The 20,357-nt window shown below is 41.9% G+C and overlaps 1 protein-coding gene across 2 annotated transcripts in view; it reads right to left on the bottom strand.

Annotated features, from left to right (window-relative positions):
* Positions 1-7,861: 7,861 nt before the first annotated feature.
* Positions 7,862-20,357, bottom strand: part of LOC120523249 (lamin tail domain-containing protein 1-like) — a 167,509-nt gene continuing 155,013 nt past the window's right edge. The window contains exons 5-8 of one of the 2 annotated variants that reach the window (XM_039744372.1): positions 19,829-20,010; positions 16,547-16,701; positions 11,717-11,829; positions 7,862-8,243 (exon numbers count right to left, since the gene is read on the bottom strand). In XM_039744372.1, the coding sequence (XP_039600306.1) occupies positions 8,220-8,243; positions 11,717-11,829; positions 16,547-16,701; positions 19,829-20,010 (474 nt within the window). In that variant the 3' untranslated portion in view covers positions 7,862-8,219. The remainder of the gene's footprint in view (positions 8,244-11,716; positions 11,830-16,546; positions 16,702-19,828; positions 20,011-20,357) is intronic. The other variant, XM_039744383.1, reaches the window with a different exon arrangement.

The raw sequence follows: 20,357 nt of genomic DNA, 5'->3' as shown, positions 1-20,357 counted from the left end.
CATCAACTAATTGTTTTTAAGAAACTAGACTCAATTATAACCTCATTATTCTGGAATTCGAGACGTCCACATATTCAAAAGATGACACCACAAAGAAACCTAAAGCAGATGTTATTACTGGATGGCAAATATATGAGCTATAAAGAGCTGGAAATCGGCACCAATTAATGAGTTTACACTCACCTGGTTAGCAATGGAAATTAAATCTTGCTGTACTTCTTTAAATGTCCTACTTTGTACCCCAGTAAATACGAAATATCATCAAATTCTGAATAATCCAGTTGTGCACCAATCACTCAGAATGTGGAACCATTGCACTATGCACTTCAAGTCAGACAAGCTTTAATCTGTTGATCCCCTTTACCAGGGGTGTCGAACTCCGGGTCTGGAGGGCTGCTGTGGCTGCAGGTTTTCATTCTAACCCTTTTCCTAATCAGTGACCAGTTTTCACTGCTAATTTACTTCTTTTCCCTCCATTTTAATAGACCTGTTTTTAAAAATTCAGTCCTCTGAATTAATTCTTTTTTTCATTAAATGGCAGCCAAACAGAAATGAGACGTGAAACGAGCCGACAGATGACCAGCTAAACTGGAATGTCACACTCCAGTCAATTTCACCCAACCAATCTCTTAATGAGAAGCTGATTCTTGCTGGTAATTAAACTCGTTATTTAATTCCAATTTAATTGTTGCTGCTTCTCATTCTGCCACAGCAGACATTTCCAAAACTGTTGATTTTTTGTTTTTTTCTAAGACCACCGTCAAAATGTTTTGGTGACCTGAGAGATCAGCGTTACTAAGACCACCTTCACCTTTCTTTATTTTCAGATATTGTGTGATGGGCACAGGTGAGCTGGTCATGTGGTGGCTTGATTTGTGACTTATTATTGTTTGGCTGCTAATTAAGGAAAAAGAGACAACTAAGAGGTCTGAGTCAAGTTGATTAAAATGAAGGCAAAAAGAAATGAATTGCCAGCAAAAACGGGTCACTAATGAAGAAGATGGTTAGAATGAAAACCTGCAGCAATTGCGGCCCTCCAGGACTGGAGTTCGACACACGTGATCTACACAATAATCACATAATTTTTTCAACCCTCTCCAACTTACACATTGTTTAATCTTTCGAAAATGTTTGGGATTAAAACATAGTGAACAAGTGAACAATTACACTTTAAATTTAACTTCCCAGCTACACAACATTTCTTATGGAAGCCGAGAGAAGACATGCAATATCGGTATTTTTTTTTTTTAATTATCTCCTTGAGATAACAGACTAATTTTATTAAGATCTCGAGAAAGTGAACTTTGTTTTCTCGAGATAATGGAATAATTTTATCGTGATCTCGAAAAACGAAACGTAACCTTTGCTCCTGGCATCAAGCTCGCTTAGATTGCGACGCCTATACAGCTTTGACACCTTGCTAACCGTCTTCTTAAACGACGGACACTAACGTTATTATTTTCTAAACTAAGGCATAAACATATTTCAGCCTGTGTCAGCCCTTGAGTGAACAAAAATGTGATGCGCTGATAAATACGGTTCTGCTTTTCTGCCATTTCAAACAGGATGTGGCTTCAATAAGCTAAACATTAAACGTTAGATACAATTATTTCATAATTTCGAGAAAACAAGATCCTTTTTTTTATTGAGATATCGATAAAATATTTCTATTATCTCGAGAAAAGCCAAGCAAAATGACACCTTTTATTGACTAACTAAAAAGATTACAGTATGCAAGCTTTCGAGGCAACTCAGGCCCCTTCTTCAGGCAAGATGCTTTTCTCTACATTCATAATGGCTAACACGGTACAACAACCTAGTACTCCATTATCTCGAGAAAACAAAGTTCGTTTTCTCAAGATCTCGATAAAATTTGTCCTTTATCTCGAGGAAACAATTTACAAAAATAATGATATTGCACGTCCTCTCTCGGCTTCCATAGTTTCCACTGCTTTCAAGTTAGAAATTTTGTTAAAAGAAACCTGCCCAATTTTCTGCACCTCCCACCCATTTCTATTTCAGATGATATAACTGAGTCTTGGAGACTCAGACAGCCCCTCAGTGATATATTAAAACATCTCAAAGAATGTTCTCTTCAAAGATCCTAGGGCATGGTGGAAAAAGAATCTTTCATTTAACATCTCAGAAAAGGAGAGGATGTCAGCCATGCATAGAATACACTCTAGCTCTGTATACGCAAAGCATTCATTAATTGAACTTAAAATCTTTCCTCAGTCACATTTATCTCATTAAAAACGGTCCAAAACTTATCCAGGGCAACACCCAAGCTGCTCGCCCCGGCCTCACTGGGCCACATGTTTTAGGTGTGCACCAAATTAACATCATTTTGGACCAAAAATCAAACAGCTTTGGGGTCACGATTACTGCTAAGCCATTAACAGCTGGGTTTGGTGGACCCATGGGTGGGCTTAAACTGGAGAAGGACAACTTGATTGTAATTTTCGACACCATGCTGCTTTCACAGAGAGACTTCTCTTACTCAACTAGAAGAACCCCAACACACCTTTTACAAGTCAGTGAGTAACTGATGTTCTGTACAGTTTGAAACTGGAAATCGTCAAGCTCATGCTTAGAGGATCTGTTCAACACTTTTTAAAAACATGACAAGCCTTAATTGAAAAACATTTTAGAATAAGCGTTTATATTTTTCTGCTTTTGACTCTTCTCTATTTCCCCGGGTGGGCGTTGAATTCGTGTTTTGTCCAGTTTTGTTTTTTGTGTTTTTCATTTTTAGGTGTGTTCACACCTAGTAAGAAAGCTCATGTCTGTCTGTCCATCTGTCTGCAGGAAACAATTTGGCCTCCTGTGGGTCCGTCTAGTTGAGATGTGGCACATTTAACTCTTCAATTAAAGTTGTTGAGACACTTCAATTATCGTTCAGATATCTCAAACAGATGGTACTGTACGAAGTTTTAAAAAAGTGTCAGCGTATCAGCAAACTCGACTCTTCTAAAATGGAAAAAACATTCTGCGCCACTTCAACCAATTTCAATTTTACCTTGAGAGCGGTTGCCTGAATTTTTGTATATTTTGTATATTTTGTCGATTTTCCTCTTTTACTCTCCTGTCAGCAGCTCGCATGTCCAATACTAGCAAGTCAAATACCGGGTAGAGCATGCGGGCAAACAGCTCACACAGCAGCGCCCTCTCCCGGGGCCTCATGCATAACTCAGTGTGTAGAATCCACACTCTAACATGGCGTATGGACAAAAGTGGAAATGTGCTATTATGCACAAAAAAATCCAGATGCGTAAATCTATGCGAACGCTAACTTCCACATTCTTCTGCTACATAAATCCCAGTCAGTGTGAAAAGTAACTCATGTGCACGCGCCTGCCCTCCCGCCTCGTCTCCTACCAGAATGACGCCTCTTTGAATATGCAAATCAATATAAATAGCCCTTAAATTCAGTGTTCTGTGAAAAGGCAATGGCAAAAGCATTTCAGTAGTAGTATTTCAGCGAATACCAAGTGGAGGCAAGGAAAAACGTACTGTTTGTTGGTTTAAACAGTGGTATAAACAACAAAAGGAAGTTGATCGAGTGACATAACATGTCGAGCGAAACTCGAAAGCTCAAGTTCACAAAGTCGCACAGTGTCAGATATCAAAGTCGCTGTGAAAAGGCGAGTTGTAGCCCACCATCTGAGTGTCATATGAAAGCTTATTAGGTTACAGAGAAAAAAAAAAAATAGGGACACAGCACGAAATGTCAACTTTAATCTCAAAATTTCCACTTTAATCTTTAATCACATAGTTTATTTTGTCATTAAAGTAGAACATCATAAACTTCATCTTAAAATTGTTTAATTTAATTTCTCAAATCTCATCATAACTAAAGTAGCACATTAAATGCTTTGTTTAGTATTTGATCTTCTATGTGCCCTGTGTGTGTGAATCACTACGTGCTTCTTAAACAGGCTTTCTCTTTCTCCGACAGGACGCAGAATCCATTACATTCATGATATTACAGCTCTCTGAATAATTAAAAGATGTATACGTGATATCATTTTCATGATGACAGGAGTTAAAGCATGTTATTAAACAAATGAACACAGTGGCGCAGTGATTGTTCATGTCTCACGCAAGATGCTTGCTGCTCCATGCGTGACCTTCGGTGAAATACTTTATTGTAGCAGTACTGTCTCTTTCAAACGTACTAACCTCCAAATCCTGTCCTTACTTTTCTTTCTCCAAGTAACCAATCGCCACACAATCAGCTCTGTAATAGACGTTAAGCCATCTGTAAGCTTAAAACTTTTAAGGAACATTGAAATATCTTCGTAGTTCGTGTTTAATTATTCTATCCATCTATCCTTCCAGTGTCGCGCCAGTCCCAGCAAGAATACAGCGCGAGGCAGGAACAATCCGTGAACGGAGCGCCAGCTCCTCGCTAGCGCTGCGACACCGTGTCCTGACATATTTAATTATGAACAATATAGATTATTTAAATGAAGTTAAAGTTTTATCTGTAAAATAAACATATTTTTCTGCATTTCTTCTTAAAATGATATCATCACCATATGTAAAATACGCTCTTTATAAAGTGGCTCAGGTTGTGCAATATTATAACTGTATCGCAAGTTTACAGTGAGGTGATTGTACTTATAAGTACAGACAGTTCTACAAGGAGCACTTGATGGACTGACTGAGTGCATTTAGAGCTTTTGGGATGAAACTGTTTCTGAACCACGAGGTCCGTACAGGAAAGGCTCTGAAGCATTTGCTGTATGAGGGCAGTTCAAATAGACAGCATGGCTGAGGCAGCGTGTGCTTGATGCTGTATATCAATAATTCTCTTTCTGATCAGCTGATGTAGAGCTGTGATTCCACACTCAGATACAGTGATATTAATACTCCGAGTGGTGCAGTGAGAGTAATATGGAAAAAGATGGTCCGCTGTGGCAACCCCTAACTGGAGCAGCTGAAAGAAGAAGAAGAAGAAGAAGAAGGTGAAGTGAGAGTAACAACGCTAAAGCAGCTATTGTATTTAGAATAGTTTGACCATTCTGTGGACCATTATATTGTTACAGGTTAATTACAATCAGATACATTAAACTAATAGACGATATGCGGTTAATTTCAGTGTATTTATAAAGCCGTGTCAGGGATGTGGATCTAAAAAAGAAAAGGAAACCACATTGGAACGAAAGCACTGCTTTGACGCTGGGTGCTGCCAGTCTGCAAAACCGACCACAGAACTTGCGTACGCCAGAGTATGAGCTATCGTGGAAATGTGCATGGCTTTACGCCAAGTTTAGTTTTTATACATCACAATTTGAATGTGGAAATATTTGCACCATTTATACATGAGGCCCCTGGTGCTTTAGGTGACCAGCAGAGTACAAAAAAGTCAAGGGAGGAGCAAAGCAATGATGTAAGTCAGATTCTCATCACCTCCAGATTTAATACGGCTGTGCGGCTGCTTCCAGGAATCCCTCGCTGAATATTACAATGAAAATATATATATATATTTATAAAAAAGATTTATGTGACATTGTATTCAAAAATGCACTAAAAAGTAAAAAAATAATGCAAAGCAAGTGTGTGGCTTAGTCTACAAAGAGTTTCTAAAATGGCTTGGACACATTTGTTGGGAGTTGGGACCCCTAAAAAAGATCACAAAGAATTGGATTTGAGTGGTTTTTCCAACTGGCTGTTTTCTTGAATTCATATCACACATGTCTCTAATCGTGCAATCAGTCGTTCAGCTGATTTAAATGGAGAAAAGCCATCACCCTGCTGTTTGGTGTCATTGTGTGTTGTGGAAGAGTCATTTGAGGGTAACATAGCATTCATCTTAAAGAAATACCATAAAGGGTTAATAAATGTGGGAAACCAGATAATGGTCAAGTGAACAACAAAATGGCCACTGAAATATAAGAACTGGTTCAGGAAAAGTACTGAGACGGTCAAGTAAATAAAGAATGTACCAGAAGAAAGGCTGATGTGCTGAAGGATGACAAAGAAATCAGCAGATGTCCTATAAACCAGAATGGGCAATTGTTATATGCACAGAAAGTTCAAGGGTGGTGGCTTATCTCAAAAGGTATAAGAAGAACCAGAATATAATATAATAGACTTTTATTTTATATAAATCATTTGGATGTAAACCAATGAACCAACCAGAGTAAAATGTATGCATTGAATGACACTGTATGTAAATTCAACAGTTTATAAAATGGACCTCTGTTCATTGTTTCTCTGACCATCTTTTTGGCCATGCTGTAACAGACTGCTTTTGAAGAAAGCTCCCTCCAAGGCATTTTGCTGAGGAGTAATTAAAAGATACAATGAACAGCTCTTCTCCTGCCTGATTGCTGATTTGTCCTGTTAGAGGATGTTTCTTTCTTTAATAAGATGTTAAATTTCGACCATAGTGTCCCAAATTGAACATGGACCAGAGAAAGCAAAGGAGAGAGTCATCCGAGAAGATCAAAAAGAAAATGATAGACCAGCATGTGAAAGGCAAAGAGTGTAAGACCACCTGCAAGCAGCTTGATGTTCCTGGGACAACAGTTGAAATATTATTAAGAAATTTAAAGTCCATGGGACTGTAGCCAACCTCCATGGACGTGGTGGCCGCAAGATGAAATCAACCCCAGAATGGGCAGAAGGACAATGAGAGTGGTAGACTAAAAGCCAAAGACAACTGCCAAAGGAGATACAAGCTGAACTCCAAGGTCGAGGTCCATCAGTATCTGATCACACCATCCATTGCTTTTTGAGTGACTGTGGGCTCAATGAAAGAAGACCCCAGGAGGACTCCACATCCAAAAGCCAGATTGGAATTTGCTAAATTGTTTATTGACAAGGCACAGTGCTTCTGGGAGAATGTCCATTGGTCAGATGAGACAAGACTGGAGCTTTTTGACGAGTCACATCAGCTCTATGGCTACAGATGAAAAACAAAGCTTTCAAAGAAAAGAACACCAGGCCTGCTGTGAAACATGGAGGAGGCTTGCCGATGTTTTAGGGCTGCTTTACTGTATCTGGCATGAGGTGTCTTGAGTCAGGGAACAATAAAATCTCAAAACTGTCAAGACATTCTTGAGTGAAACATCCTGCCCAGTGTTAGAAAGCTCTGCCTCAGTCACATCTCATGGATCATCCAACAGGCTAAGGAGCAAAAACACACAACTAAAAGCACCAAGAATGGCTAAGAACATAACATTGGACTATTGTGAAGTGGCCTTCTAGGAGACCTGACATGAATCCTGTTGAGCATCTATGGAGAGAACTGAAACAAACTGTCTGGAGAAGACCCCTTTAAACCTGACACCACTGGAGCAGTTTGCTCAGGACGAGTAGGCCAAATGACCTGTGGACAGGAGCAGAAGACTCCAGCAGGAATCGCTTGTGTGCAGGGATTGCAAACTCTAAAGGTGGTGCAACCAAATATTAGGTTAGAGGGTCCCATCATTTTTGTCCACGCCATTTTCATTTGTGTTATTATTTGAAATATTTTGTTGATGGAAAACTCTACAGCAAAGTCAGATTTTTGTTAAATACGGAATACACCAAGATGGGTGCCAATTACTGTTATTTGTCAGAGATAATGGTGGGGGTCTTCTTTTTTTTTTTATGGAAGGGCACCAACACACTTGTCCATGTCGCTAATTAATTAGTCACCCCATGACAGCGTTAATCAAATTGTCCACAAATGCAGTCACCACAAATCATAAGACAAAGAGGGGGCTCCAAGGCAAGCTTTAAGATTTCAGCGATCAAATGTTAATTGACAGAATAATGATAACCCCCGATAAATCCTGGATGAATATGGGACACTAGAAATAGATAGATAGATAGATAGATAGATACTTTATTAATCCCAAGGGGAAATTCACAAAATCAGACGTACCTTACCATGACATGACATTAAACCTGACAAACATTACAACATGCAGACCCCAAAACAGCATTTGGGTGGAATGTCCCCGAACCCCCCACCACTCCCCCCATAGTCCGGACAGAGTCTGTTCTACCCAATAGACGGGGGGCTGATGTGACCCTTATTTCTGGAGCAGCACCCTACAATAAAGCGTCTCCGTCTAATCATCAGGACCCCACGTAGTCTACTGGAGGATGTCAAGATGTGCCAGTCGCCGGTGTCGATACCAGAGAAACCAGGAGCAGATCGCTGATGGGTTTCAGAGCCGTCCCTTTGTCAAGGATCTTCTGATCGCAGCACGCAGCAAAGGTCACTTAAAATTGTGTGACAGACCCTACACACACACAGAAAAAAAATGATTAAAGAATTATGAAATAATGAATTAGTCATCATATCAGAAAGGATTACAAAGTTGCACAGATCACGAAACGCAAGCTTAAAGTCCTCGGCCTGCAGGTGTTGCTGAGCTGCCACTAAGTTCACATCTGCCTGCACGTCAACTTTATTCTTTTCTCAAATTTTTTTACAATTTCTTACCTACAGGACGTCATGGTGAGTGCTACGAGTAGAAGATCGAGCAGCCGTCCCCGCCTGAACCTGAACACATCACTTTTCCATCATCACAATACACCAAATACACATCCTGAAAAGCTGACCACTGAAGCTCTGGACAAATTCACCTTCCAGCTGGATGACCCCACTGTTTTGTCCCCTGATTTAGTGCCTTGTGACTTCTGCTTGTTCCCAAAAATTCAAACACCTTTGCATGGAAAAGTTGCTGAGACGACTGACGATCGGGTGGAGACACTGAATGAGCAACGTGAGAGCTCAACTGAACTGAAGGGGATTTTACTTCTGGCCTTGACATGAAAATGTGCATCGAGCTTGAGGGTCTCGATGTGGAAAAAGCCAGAATGCTGGGCTGAAGTCACCAGTGAATGAGCTTTCATCGGGGGGGAAAGGGTTCTGCCTTAATTGTCATTTCTTTCATGGACGGCTAATGACTTTTGCAGTACCCCTTGTATTAAATCCATGTAAATAATATGTCTTTATACAGTTGTGTGAAAAAGTAAGTGCCCCTCGGGAACTGTTAACTTGGTCTGAAGAGGCAGACAGCAGATCTTCATTCAAACGGTGTCTACAGATAAAGGTGACACACCTAAACAGATAACATGGTGAGCAAAAGTCAAGTCCACCTCAATATTTACCACCACTTCAAGTCCATCATATTAGAATCAGGTGTTCGAGATGAGGTGCCAATGATAAGAACCTCCTTAGGGAGTCTGCAGGTGGACTTGACCTTCTTATTTAAACTGCAGATATTGAGGCTCTGGTGGTCTTAAAGAGGCCCTCAGAAAGAAGGTGTAGAATGCCTAGAAGTCTGACAAGGGATTTAAAAAGACCACCAAAGTATTTGAACTCAATCATTCCATTGTAAGGAAAATTGGCTACAAGTTGCATAGATTTCAAATTAATACTAACTTGTCCAGGACTGGTCGGCCGAGCAAATCCAGTCCAAGAGCCCAAAGGGCCGCCAAACATTCATTGTGGGATCTGCAGGTACCTTGGGGGTTTTGGATGTGTCAAAGTACACATGTCTACCGTCAGAAAGGAGGAAACACAAATGTGAACAGCGTGTAAAGTGTGCCAGGAAAAAAAACAACCCTGATGTCCAAGAAGAACAGATTGGTCTTCTGGACCAACATGCTCTGGCTGGGTGAACAAAAGGTAGACATATTTGGTATGACCTGGAGATGACACTGCAGGAGAAGAAGCTCTCATACCAACTGTGAAATGTCCTGGTTTGGGCCTGCTTGAAATCATTGAGTCTTCTGTGAATTCCGCATCACATCCAAGTGTGCTTGAGGAGAATGTGAGGCCACCCATCCAAAAGGTCAAGTTGAACCAGAAATGAACTTTTTAACCAAGATAACAATTTGAATCACACCAGCAAATCTACCAAAAAATGACTCAATGAGAAGAAATGGAGGGTTACAGACTGGCCCGGTCAAAGCCCTGGTTTGAAGCCCATTGAAATGTTATGGGGGGATTTGAAGCGGGCAGGACAAACCACAAGCATGTTTTGCATGGAGGAGCGGTGAAAAATGTCACTTGAGTCTGGGTCAGAGACCACAAAACGGCAACAAGAAGTCATTTCTGCCATTGGGGGCAATACCAACTTCTGAGGCCAAGGGTAGACTTATTTTTCCCCTCTACTGCCATGGTTGTTGAATAATATCTATTATAATAACACAATCTTGGGACGAGATGAGACAAGACTTTTTGAAGAGACTTTTTTGGAAGGAAGTCCCACGAGACGGGAGACTTTTGCCATGAGATTCTTTCAAGTCATGCCCTACTTACAACTATTATCAAACATCAAGTGCATTCCGGCACTTAACCTGGATAGACACCAATCCATTAAAGGGCTTAGTTATGAACACACACAGACACTTATGAAGATCCAGTTTAAAATAACTCATTCATCTAAATATGGCAGCGAGAAATGATGAAGTCAAACAAATTAACGTGAAAATTGTTGATCGGTTACACGGCAAATTGGTTAATTGTGTATCAATAGACTCTGCTGAAACCGTTGGTGGTGATGGTGCAGAAGATGAAAGCATCAACTTAAAATATCCAGAAGAATATCTACAAGCGTTAACACTGTCTGGTCTTCCACCGCCTGAATTACTGATGGATGAAGGATGTAGTGTAATGTTATTGCGTAGTTTATATACGAGTGATGGGCTATGCTATACGACAAGATTAGTTGTATTCAAAATTGGTCGAACAATTCTGACATGTAAAATTTTAACAGGCGACAAGAAAGGTAATGTAGTACATCTTCAGGGGATAACATTAGACACCAAAGGAGATGATGATATGCTATTTGTATTCGAATGTTAACTGTTTCCCATTAGAATAGCTTTTGCTCTGACAATTAACAAATCACTGGGACTAACATTCAAAAAGGTCGGTTTATTCATTAGAGGGAAAGAAACAATAATCATTCATGGGCAGTTATACGTTATGTTGTGTCAAAATTCAATGTGATCTTGAAGATAAGTTAATTCCAAATATTGTTTTAACTGATGTTTTAAAGTAAAAGGAAAATAATGCATATGTAACAATTCCCATGAAAATAACAATCTCTTTAAATTGTATATCCAGGAAACCAAACCCGAGGGTTGGCGAGCGAAGCGAAAAGAGGGCGGAGCCCCCAAGTTTTAGAATAATCTTCTTGTGCTTTCATTCAGGTCTATCACCTTTATCTCTAGGCCCTGTTTGCATGGAGATCGACAGTCTGCCTAGTCAAGGTTGCTGCAACAATTTCCATGGGGTGCGCTTACTTTTTCACACCACAAAAGAAATGAAAGATATGCTACTTCCAGAATTATCCTTTGAACAAAAGAAAAGAACAAAGGCCACCTGGTGTCTCTGTGACCCTACCAGGACACCATCAGGGTTGATTTGCCCCAACAGACACACACACACACACACACACACACACAGAGTTTCTCCCACAATTCATTTTAAAGACAGAAATGGCCAGTGGAGACCCAAAAAGTCATCGGGTAGTGCTGTTAATGTGAAATGGCACTTCACAAAGGTTGCCAAGTGTTAGAAACACATGGGACGGCTTCACGATACTCAGCGACTCTCATTTTGCTTTATTTCTTTCAGGATTTCAGGTGCGACTGACAAACCCCCTGGAATGGCAGAATATGAGTTAACAGAATTCAATAATTGTACACGTGCGGTAAAAAGGTTGCTCATTTAGTGACTCGTCTTCTCTCTACTTACCCTGATGATGGTGGCAGTAGCCACCGGTCTGAGGTGAGCACTTTGCCCTTCCTGCCAGTCATCTGGGCTCTTCCTAGGACACTGATCTTGATCCTTTTGTGCCACATTTCTTTCTATTAATAATAGTAATGCTGTTATAGAAGCTGACTGTATTTCAACATTTATCACCTTTCCACAGTGATTTTTTTTATCCCCTGGCACTTTTCAAGAGTGTGGACTGGCACAGTGTGAGTGCTGCTTCATTGCAGTATGCAGACCAGGGTTGGGGTCCTCCCAGTGTGGCACTTTGTTCTCCCCGTGTCTGTGTGGTTTTCCTCCCTCAGACCAAAGACATGCCTGTTAGGTGAACTGGTGACGCTAAACTGGCCCGTGAGATGGACTGGCACCCGATCCAGGGTTTGTTTTCTGGTCTTTTGCCCTCTGCTAGGCTCCAGCTACCCCTAGATTAAGCGGGTCAGACAATGCCATGACTTTTCAAGTGCAGTGCAATTCTTTTCATGTCTTGTACCACTTCTGCTTGCTCAACGCCAAATACGAAGTGAGGCACCCAATCGTGGCCACTAAAATCCACAACCTAAAAACTGGACGCTGTTCCTCATTTTGTCAATGTGTTGTCTCTTGTTATTGGATCCATTGTGGATGCTAGGGGGTGCCACAGAGCCCCAAACGCCAGACACCACTCCATCAGGGGAGCTAAAATGCTTTTCATTACTGAAGTGTCTCTTGCACGGGTTCAAAGCAGCATACAACATACAACTACTAAATAAATAAGCCAATAAGCATCTCCGTCTCCTTTACTCCTCCTCTCTCTCAAGTGTTGTCCACTACCCCCGACTCTGACCCTCTGATGAACTGAGATGTTCCCATTTTATCTCAAACCCAGGAGCACTTCCTGTGTCGCCGTGATGTTTGCCATAAGCACTTCCAGGTCATATGGAAGCTCCCTACAACACTGAGGTTCATTCTTCATGGCACCACCCCTGCGTCATCCAAGGACTTTCTACACTACAAGTCCCAGGCAAAACTGGGGGTTTCCAAGATGGGCTTCCATAGGGGGAATACTGCCACTTGCAGTGTTGGGGGACAAATTGTTCCTGAAATCTGTTCGACCAATTCATCCTTTATTAGGTCACCCTGACTGGAACAGAAATCAAGGACCATTCCAGCCTGTTGGCGTCTCCATCCCTGCTCTCCGCTATAAGGTCAGGCTGTCTGTTACTCCATCTGAGAGGGGCACAGATCACGTATTAACCGACAGTAGTTATGACATTTGGATGGAGCGAGCCTTAAATGACTAATTCAAAAAATAATTTGCACTCCAGTGCTTTCCTTTACTTTAAAACGTACCAAACTTAGCTAGATGAGAAACACACCCACATGCAGTGTGATGGTTACCATCGGCTCCCACGTACAGTCATATGAAAACGTTTGGGAACCCCTCTCAGCCTGCATAATAATTGACTCTCCTTTCAACAATAAAGATAACAGTGGTATGTCTTTCATTTCCTAGGAACATCTGAGCACTGCGGAGTTTTCCGAACAAAGATTTTTAGTGAAGCAGTATTTAGTTGTATGAAATTAAATCAAATGTGAAAAACTGGCTGTGCACAAATGTGGGTCCCCTTGTCATTTTGCTGATTTGAATGCCTGTCGCTGCTCAATGCTGATTACTGGCAACACCAAATTGGTTGGATGAGCTCGTTAAGCCTTGAACTTCATAGACAGGAGTGTCCAGTCATGAGTGGTAAAAGGTATTTAAGGTGGTCAATTGCAAGTTGTGCTTCCTTCCCTTTGACTCTCCTCTGAAGAGTGACAGACAGCATGGGATCCTCAAAGCAACTCTCAAAAGATCTGAAAACAAAGATTGTTGAGTCTCCTGGTTTAGGGGAAGGCTACAAAAAGCCATCTCAGAGGTTTAAACTGTCAGTTTCAACTGTAAGGAATGGAATCAGGAAATGGAAGGCCACAGGCACAGTTGCTGTTAAACCAACTCAGGTCTGGCAGGCCAAGAAAAATACAGGAGTGGCATATGAGCAGGATTGTGAGAAGGTTACAGACAACCCACAGATCACCTCCAAAGACCTGCAAGAACATCTCGCTGCAGATGGTGTATCTGTACATCGTTCTACAATTCAGCACAATTTGAACAAAGAACATCTGTATGGCAGGGTGATGAGTAAGAAGCCCTTTCTGCACTCACACCACAAACAGAGTCGCTTGTTGTATGCCAATGCTCATTTAGACAAGCCAGATTCATTTTGGAACAAAGTGCTTTGGACTGATGAGACACAAATGGAGTTATTTGGTCAGAACAAAAGTGCTTTGCATGATGGAAGAAGAACACCGCATTCCAAGAAAAACACCTGCTGCCTACTGTCAAATTTGGTGGAGGTCCCATCATGCCGTGGGGCTGTGTGGCTAGTTCAGCGACTGGGGTCTTTGTTAAAGTCGAGGGTCGGATGAATTCAACCCAATATCACCAAATTCTTCAGGATAATGTTCAAGCATCAGTCACAAAGTTGAAGTTACGCAGGGGTTGGATATTCCAACAAGACAATGACCCAAAACACAGTTCAAAATCTACAAAGGCATTCATGCAGAGGGAGAAGTACAATGTTCTGGAATGGCCGTCACAGTCCACTGACTTGAATATCATTGAAAATCTATGGGATGATTTGAAGCAGGCTGTCCATCAAATTGAACTGAACTGGAGAGATTTTGTATGAAGAATGGTCAGAAATACCTCCATCCAGACTCCAGACACTCATCAAAGGCTATAGGAGGACAACGTCTAGAGGCTCAAAGGAGCAAAAGGAGGCTCAACTAAGTATTGATGTCATATCTCTGTTGGGGTGCCCAAGTTTATGCACCTGTCTAATTTTTGTTATGATGCATATTGCATAATATCTGTTAATCCAATAAAGTTATCCATCCATTATCTAACACCCCGCTAAATCCCAACTACAGGATCATGAGGGTCTGCTGAAATACTACTCTTTCCATAAGGCATGTCATTTATTAAAAGGAAGTTAGTACTTTGAAAGCTCCGCCAATGATAAAGAAAAATCTAAAGAATTAAGAGGGGCTTCCAAACTTTTTCATATGACTGTATTGAGCTCAAATCCTTGGTGCTTGCCTCCGAAGTGGTCAATGGGTCATCTCCTATCAACACTCACTGGCCACTTTATTAGGTCCACCTGTTCAACGGCTTGTTAACACAAATATCTAATCAGCCAATCACAGGGCAGCAACTCAATGCATTTTGGCCTGTAGACATCGTGAAGAACACCTGCTGAAGTTCAAACTGAGCATCAGAATGCAGAAGAAAGGTGACTGAAGTGACTTTGAATGTGGTGTTGCTTGTTGGTGCCAGATGGGCCAACCTGAGTATTTCAGAAACTGCTGATCTACTGGGATTTTCGCACACAACCATCTGTAGAGTTTACAGAGAATGGTCTGAAAAAAGGGAAAACATCAGTGAGCAGCAGTCCTCTGGGTGAAAATGCCATGTTGATGCCAGAGGTCAGAGGAGAATGGCCAGACTGGTTTGAACTGATAGAACGGCACTTGTTACAATCGAGGTGTGCAGATGAGCATCTCTGAACACACAACACATCAAACCTTGAAGCAGATGGGCTACAGCAGCAGGAGACCACACCGGGTGACACTCCTGTCAGCTAAGAACAGGCAACCGAGGCTGCAATTCACACGGGCGACAACAGAAGATTGGAAAAGCGTCACCAGGTCTGATGAGTCTCTATTTCTGTTGTGGCATATCGATGGCAGGGTCAACACCATGAAGGAATGGATCCATCCTGCCTGCTATCAACGGTTCAGGCTGGTGGTGATGTAATGATGTTGAGGATACGTTCTTGGCACACTTTGGGCCCCTTAGTACCAACTGAGCATCGTTTAAATGGCACAGCCTACCACAGTGTTGTTGCAGACCATGTCCATCCCTTCATGACCGCAGTGTCCCCATCTTCTGATAGTTCCTTCCAGCAGGATAACACATCATGTCACAAAGCTCAGATCATCTCAAACTGGTTTCTTGAACATGACAAGGAGTTCACTGGACTCAAATGGCCTCCACAGTCAGCAGAACTCAATCCAACAGAGCACCTTTGGGATGTGGTGGAGCAGGAGATTGGCGTCATGGACGTGCAGCTGACAAATCTGCATCAACTGTGTGATGCTCTTATGTTAATATGGATCAAAATCCCTGAGGAGTGTTTCCAGCACCTTGTTGAATCGATGCCATGAAGAATTACGGCAGTTCTGAAGACAAAAGGGGGTCCAACCAGATACTAGCACGGCGTTCCTAATAAAGTGACTGGTGAGTGTATATGGAGACACTTGTGAGGTCCTGTTCTCCTTCTTGAACTCTCAGATCTGAGTATGAACGGTGTGTGGTGGTATCAAATCTCAGTCCAGATTCTTTTCATGTGTAGCCCCTGGCTGGTGGAACGAGCGTCTGATGTCTCTCTCGTCTGGTGAACTCCTGTTAGGTTTTGTAAATCTGGGACTCGTATGTCACTTGCATTTTGTTCTGAGCTCTTCTCCAGTGGTTTATCATTTTTGTCCCCTTGTCCCGTCATATTTCTTTCCCCAAACAGGCCCCAGACTGATGTTACTCGATTACATTGACCCCTTTTGTAAGTCGCTTTGAATTAAAATGTCTGTTAAGCAAACAAGTGTAACTGTGTTAGCTGTTGATGGGCCCTCCTAGATCAAAGCCTGGGATGGTTCACTTACACCCACTGCACCCCTCCCCGTACTGCCAGCCCTGAGCCGCACCATCATTGTGCCCTTTGAGTGTGGTGCACCCACCTGCTGAAGGATTTGAAAAGAGTGCAAGCAAACTGGGGTGGCGGGCAAGACACTTCTCAGCTTCCTTGGTGGCAGCTTCAACATCTGGGCCAACTTCATAGCGAGTCGGGCAGAGCGAGGAGCTTCGATTAGGATGGCATTGACTTGTCAGGACCCTGTGAATAAAAGCGGACATTAGGAATTGAGCACATACACGGACATTCAGACCCACAGCTTGACAATCCAACTCAGAAGCCAAACAAGTGACCTACTCAAGGCTGCTCAGGTCACCCAGGAGCAGAGGTGGGTTAGAGTAGGCAAAAATTGAACTCAAGTAAGAGCAGCGCTACTTCAGAATAATACGACTCAAGTAGAAGTAAAAAGTAGTCATCTAGTAATGACTCAAGTAAGAGTAAAAAAGTATTTGGTGAAGACTACTCAAGTACTGAGTAACTGTTTGAACATAATAAATGATTTATTTTTTAGAAATGTTGAAATATGACAAAAATCTAAAATAATGTGCAAATTCTGCTATTTCCAAATAAAATAAAAAATGAGCAAAAATAAATAACATCCATTATCCAACCCACTATATCCTAACTACAGGGTCACATGGGTCTGCTGGAGCCAATCCCAGCCAACACAGGGCACAAGGCAGGAAACAAACCCCGGGCAGGGTGCCAGCCCACCACAGATAAGTAACATTTTTACAAAATAAAGATGCACAAGTAACACAAAGTTCCAAATCTCAGTTTTTACAACAAAGCTTTTGAAGCCGATACCTCCAGTAGGTAACATGTATGTTTGAACAGTGCAAACTACTTACAGTGACGAGGTATCCTGTACACTGACAGTACAATACTGCAGATTCACTTACCCTCCAAATAGCACAGCTGATAGAAAATAACATTAGGACAAGGCAGCTTGTGCACGTCCAAGAGGTCTCACTTTACCAGGACCGTCTGTGTCTGTGCATGTTTGGTTAAAACAGTGGTTCTCAACCTGTGAGGTGGGGTGCGAAGTAACAAAAAGGGGGGCGCGAAGATGTGAAAAAAATAAAAACAAGAATCAAAAATATGAAAGAAAACATCTGTTGAAACCAAAACAAATGAACTTAAACTACATTCTGATACTAGAACGATAAATATAGAGTTAGATAAATGTCGATAAAAGTTAAGTAGGTATAATAAAATATGCATCTGCATTTCAAAAAAATGTTAGAGGGGCACGATTAAAACTGTTATGAAAACTCGGGTCGCAAATACTTACAGGTTGAGGAACGCTTGGTTAAAACGTGTTTGTTCTTCACTCAGTGAAGTGATGGTTCAGCTTCAGCAGGAGTTGGCTCTCAAGGTTCCTGCAGTGCAGTTGTGACCGTTTAGCAGTGAACAGGAGGTTTAGCATTGGAGGCAGTTGCCTCTGCCATTTTTCATGTATTCTTTGTTTCCCTGTCCTCTGTCTGTGAGGAGTTTGTGCCGCTATGCCGCCACAGTTTGTGTGTGGTCATGTGACTGCATGGCTACGTCTGATTGGTGAAACGGAGTCATGTGATTATTGTTGCCACATTTGACTGGTGAAACGGAGTCATGTGATTATTGTTGCCACATTTGACTGGTGAAACGGAGTCATGTGATTATTGTTGCCATGTCTGATTGGTGAAACGGAGTCATGTGATTATTGTTGCCACATTTGATTGGTGAAACAGAGTCATGTGATTATTGTTGCCATGTCTGACTGGTGAAACGGAGTCATGTGATTATTGTTGCCACGTCTGATTGGTGAAACAGTCATGCAGTAGATCCACTGGCGCTTCTCTCTGGTAAAAATATAGCACATCTAATGTGTAAATGGGAAAAAAAGTAATGAGTCGAGTGTTGCCCAATGTAGTGGAGTGTGAGTAGCGTTTCTTCTTCACAAATGTACCCAAGTAAAAGTAAAAAGTATGGTGCAGTAAAACTACTCTTGGAAGTAAAAAACATCACTCAAGTAAATGTAAGTCATTACTACCCACCTCTGCCCAGAAGCTCCAACACCTTCAGACCCTTCACGGTTTGGGATGTTGCAGCCTTGTGCTACACTCATTGACGTTCATTTTGATTTTCTCGTATACGAAGTATGGGGAAAGTATTATAATTGTCCAAAGATTCAATGTCGAAATTTTGATAAATCTCAAATGTTTTAGACCTCTGTGAGTCGCGTGTGTGTGTGTAAACACGATAACTTGAGTTCGCTTTCACGTAGGTCAACCAAATTTTGCATACAAGTATTAGGTACAAAACGTAGATTTCTGTCAACGTTTGAGCTGTTTCCGCTGACCGGAAGTGATACTTTTTTATTCATGCAGCTGCAGAGTGCAATTTATTGAACTTTACTTTTATAATAATTGCTCAATATATTATTCATTTGATTTGATTTGTTGTTGATGGTTCTTTAATGTACATAATATAAAAATATAATCATTGTCTTGCAGTTTACTCCTCAAATATCTGAGTATACGAGAAAGTCGAGGGGAGACCAGTCCCGGTTTTTCTGGTTTCTATTAATGACGTTGATCCCAGTGTAGTTAGTAAACTTGTCAAATTCTCTGATGACACTAAAACTGAAGAAACTGCAGACACTGAAGGCGCACCAAAAACAACCTAAGACCACCTGGACAAGCTTCAGAGCTGGGCAAACACCTGGAAAATGGAGTTTAACGCAGAAAAGTGCTTGTCATGAGATGGATATGCAGCGTTAAGGGTCAGTCATTAGTCATTATCCAACCCGCTATATCCTGACACAGGGTCACGGGGGTCTGCTGGAGCCAATCCCAGCCAGCACAGGGCGTAAGGCAGGAACAAATACCTGGGCAGGATGCCACCTTTCTGAAAACACATCGTCATTTTGGGCAAGTGGCCACTGATGGGGAAAAAATGGCAAATGTATCCAAAGGTGGAGAGGTGATGGGGTCTGAAGGCCTCCTGCATGTGTTATGTGTGTCAACAGCGGTGCCCTCCTTGTGTGCCTGTAAACACCTTGGGTTAAGCTTCGTGTTTTTTGCTATAAAAATGTGGTCATTAGGATCGGGAATTTGAGGGTCTCTGAGCGATCGAGGGCATACATTAAACATCAGACCCCACCGATTCCTCTAACCCAGACTCATAGGAGCAGTGCATGTTCTAAACTGTCATGGCCATCCTCGTCCACGTGGTCATTAAACAATAAACCAAAATCAAGGGCTCATATATTTAAGGTTGCTTTTAAAAAAAGGGCACACGCCATACGCATTTCGTTTTTAATGCAAAAGCAGCAATGCCCACTTACCAGGGAGATTTCAGGCGGGCTTCTTCCAGATGGTGCGGTTCGTCTTTGGATGCTGCAGGCTGACAGTTCTCAGTTGCCTGGTGTTTGCGATGTGGATAGGAGGAAGGCGCTATATCATCGTCCAGGTCATCCTGGCAGAGCTCCGGAGACACTCGGTGAGATGCCGTGCGCCAGGCCACAGGCTGCAGAAACATCCAAAAGAGCAGCAGTTCAAAAGTTCATTACAGGGAGAAGAAACGGAAGGGCACACTTCGGCCTGCAATCTGCCCCTTCAGTCCCCTATTAGGGTACTCACAGGTAAGAAATGACACAATTTGAGGCATTGTGGGAAAATAACAGACTTTGGTCAAACTGCCTAGTAATCCTCAGAGGTCTTCTGGAGGGTCTGACCTTACAGCTTCTTGGATTGCGTCTTCGCCTCGTGTTTTTGGTTGCTTTGCTTGTTCCTGTTGTAATCTTTTATGTGTGAGACCACCTGCCTCTCTACTTTTGAGTACTTTTTTGGATCATTAACTTTTTTCATAAATAC

The sequence above is a fragment of the Polypterus senegalus genome, chromosome 1 (genome assembly GCF_016835505.1).
Source record: "Polypterus senegalus isolate Bchr_013 chromosome 1, ASM1683550v1, whole genome shotgun sequence".
NCBI lineage: Eukaryota > Metazoa > Chordata > Cladistia > Polypteriformes > Polypteridae > Polypterus > Polypterus senegalus.
Note: the sequence above shows the minus strand (reverse complement) of the source record. Positions and strands in the feature narration are given on the sequence as shown.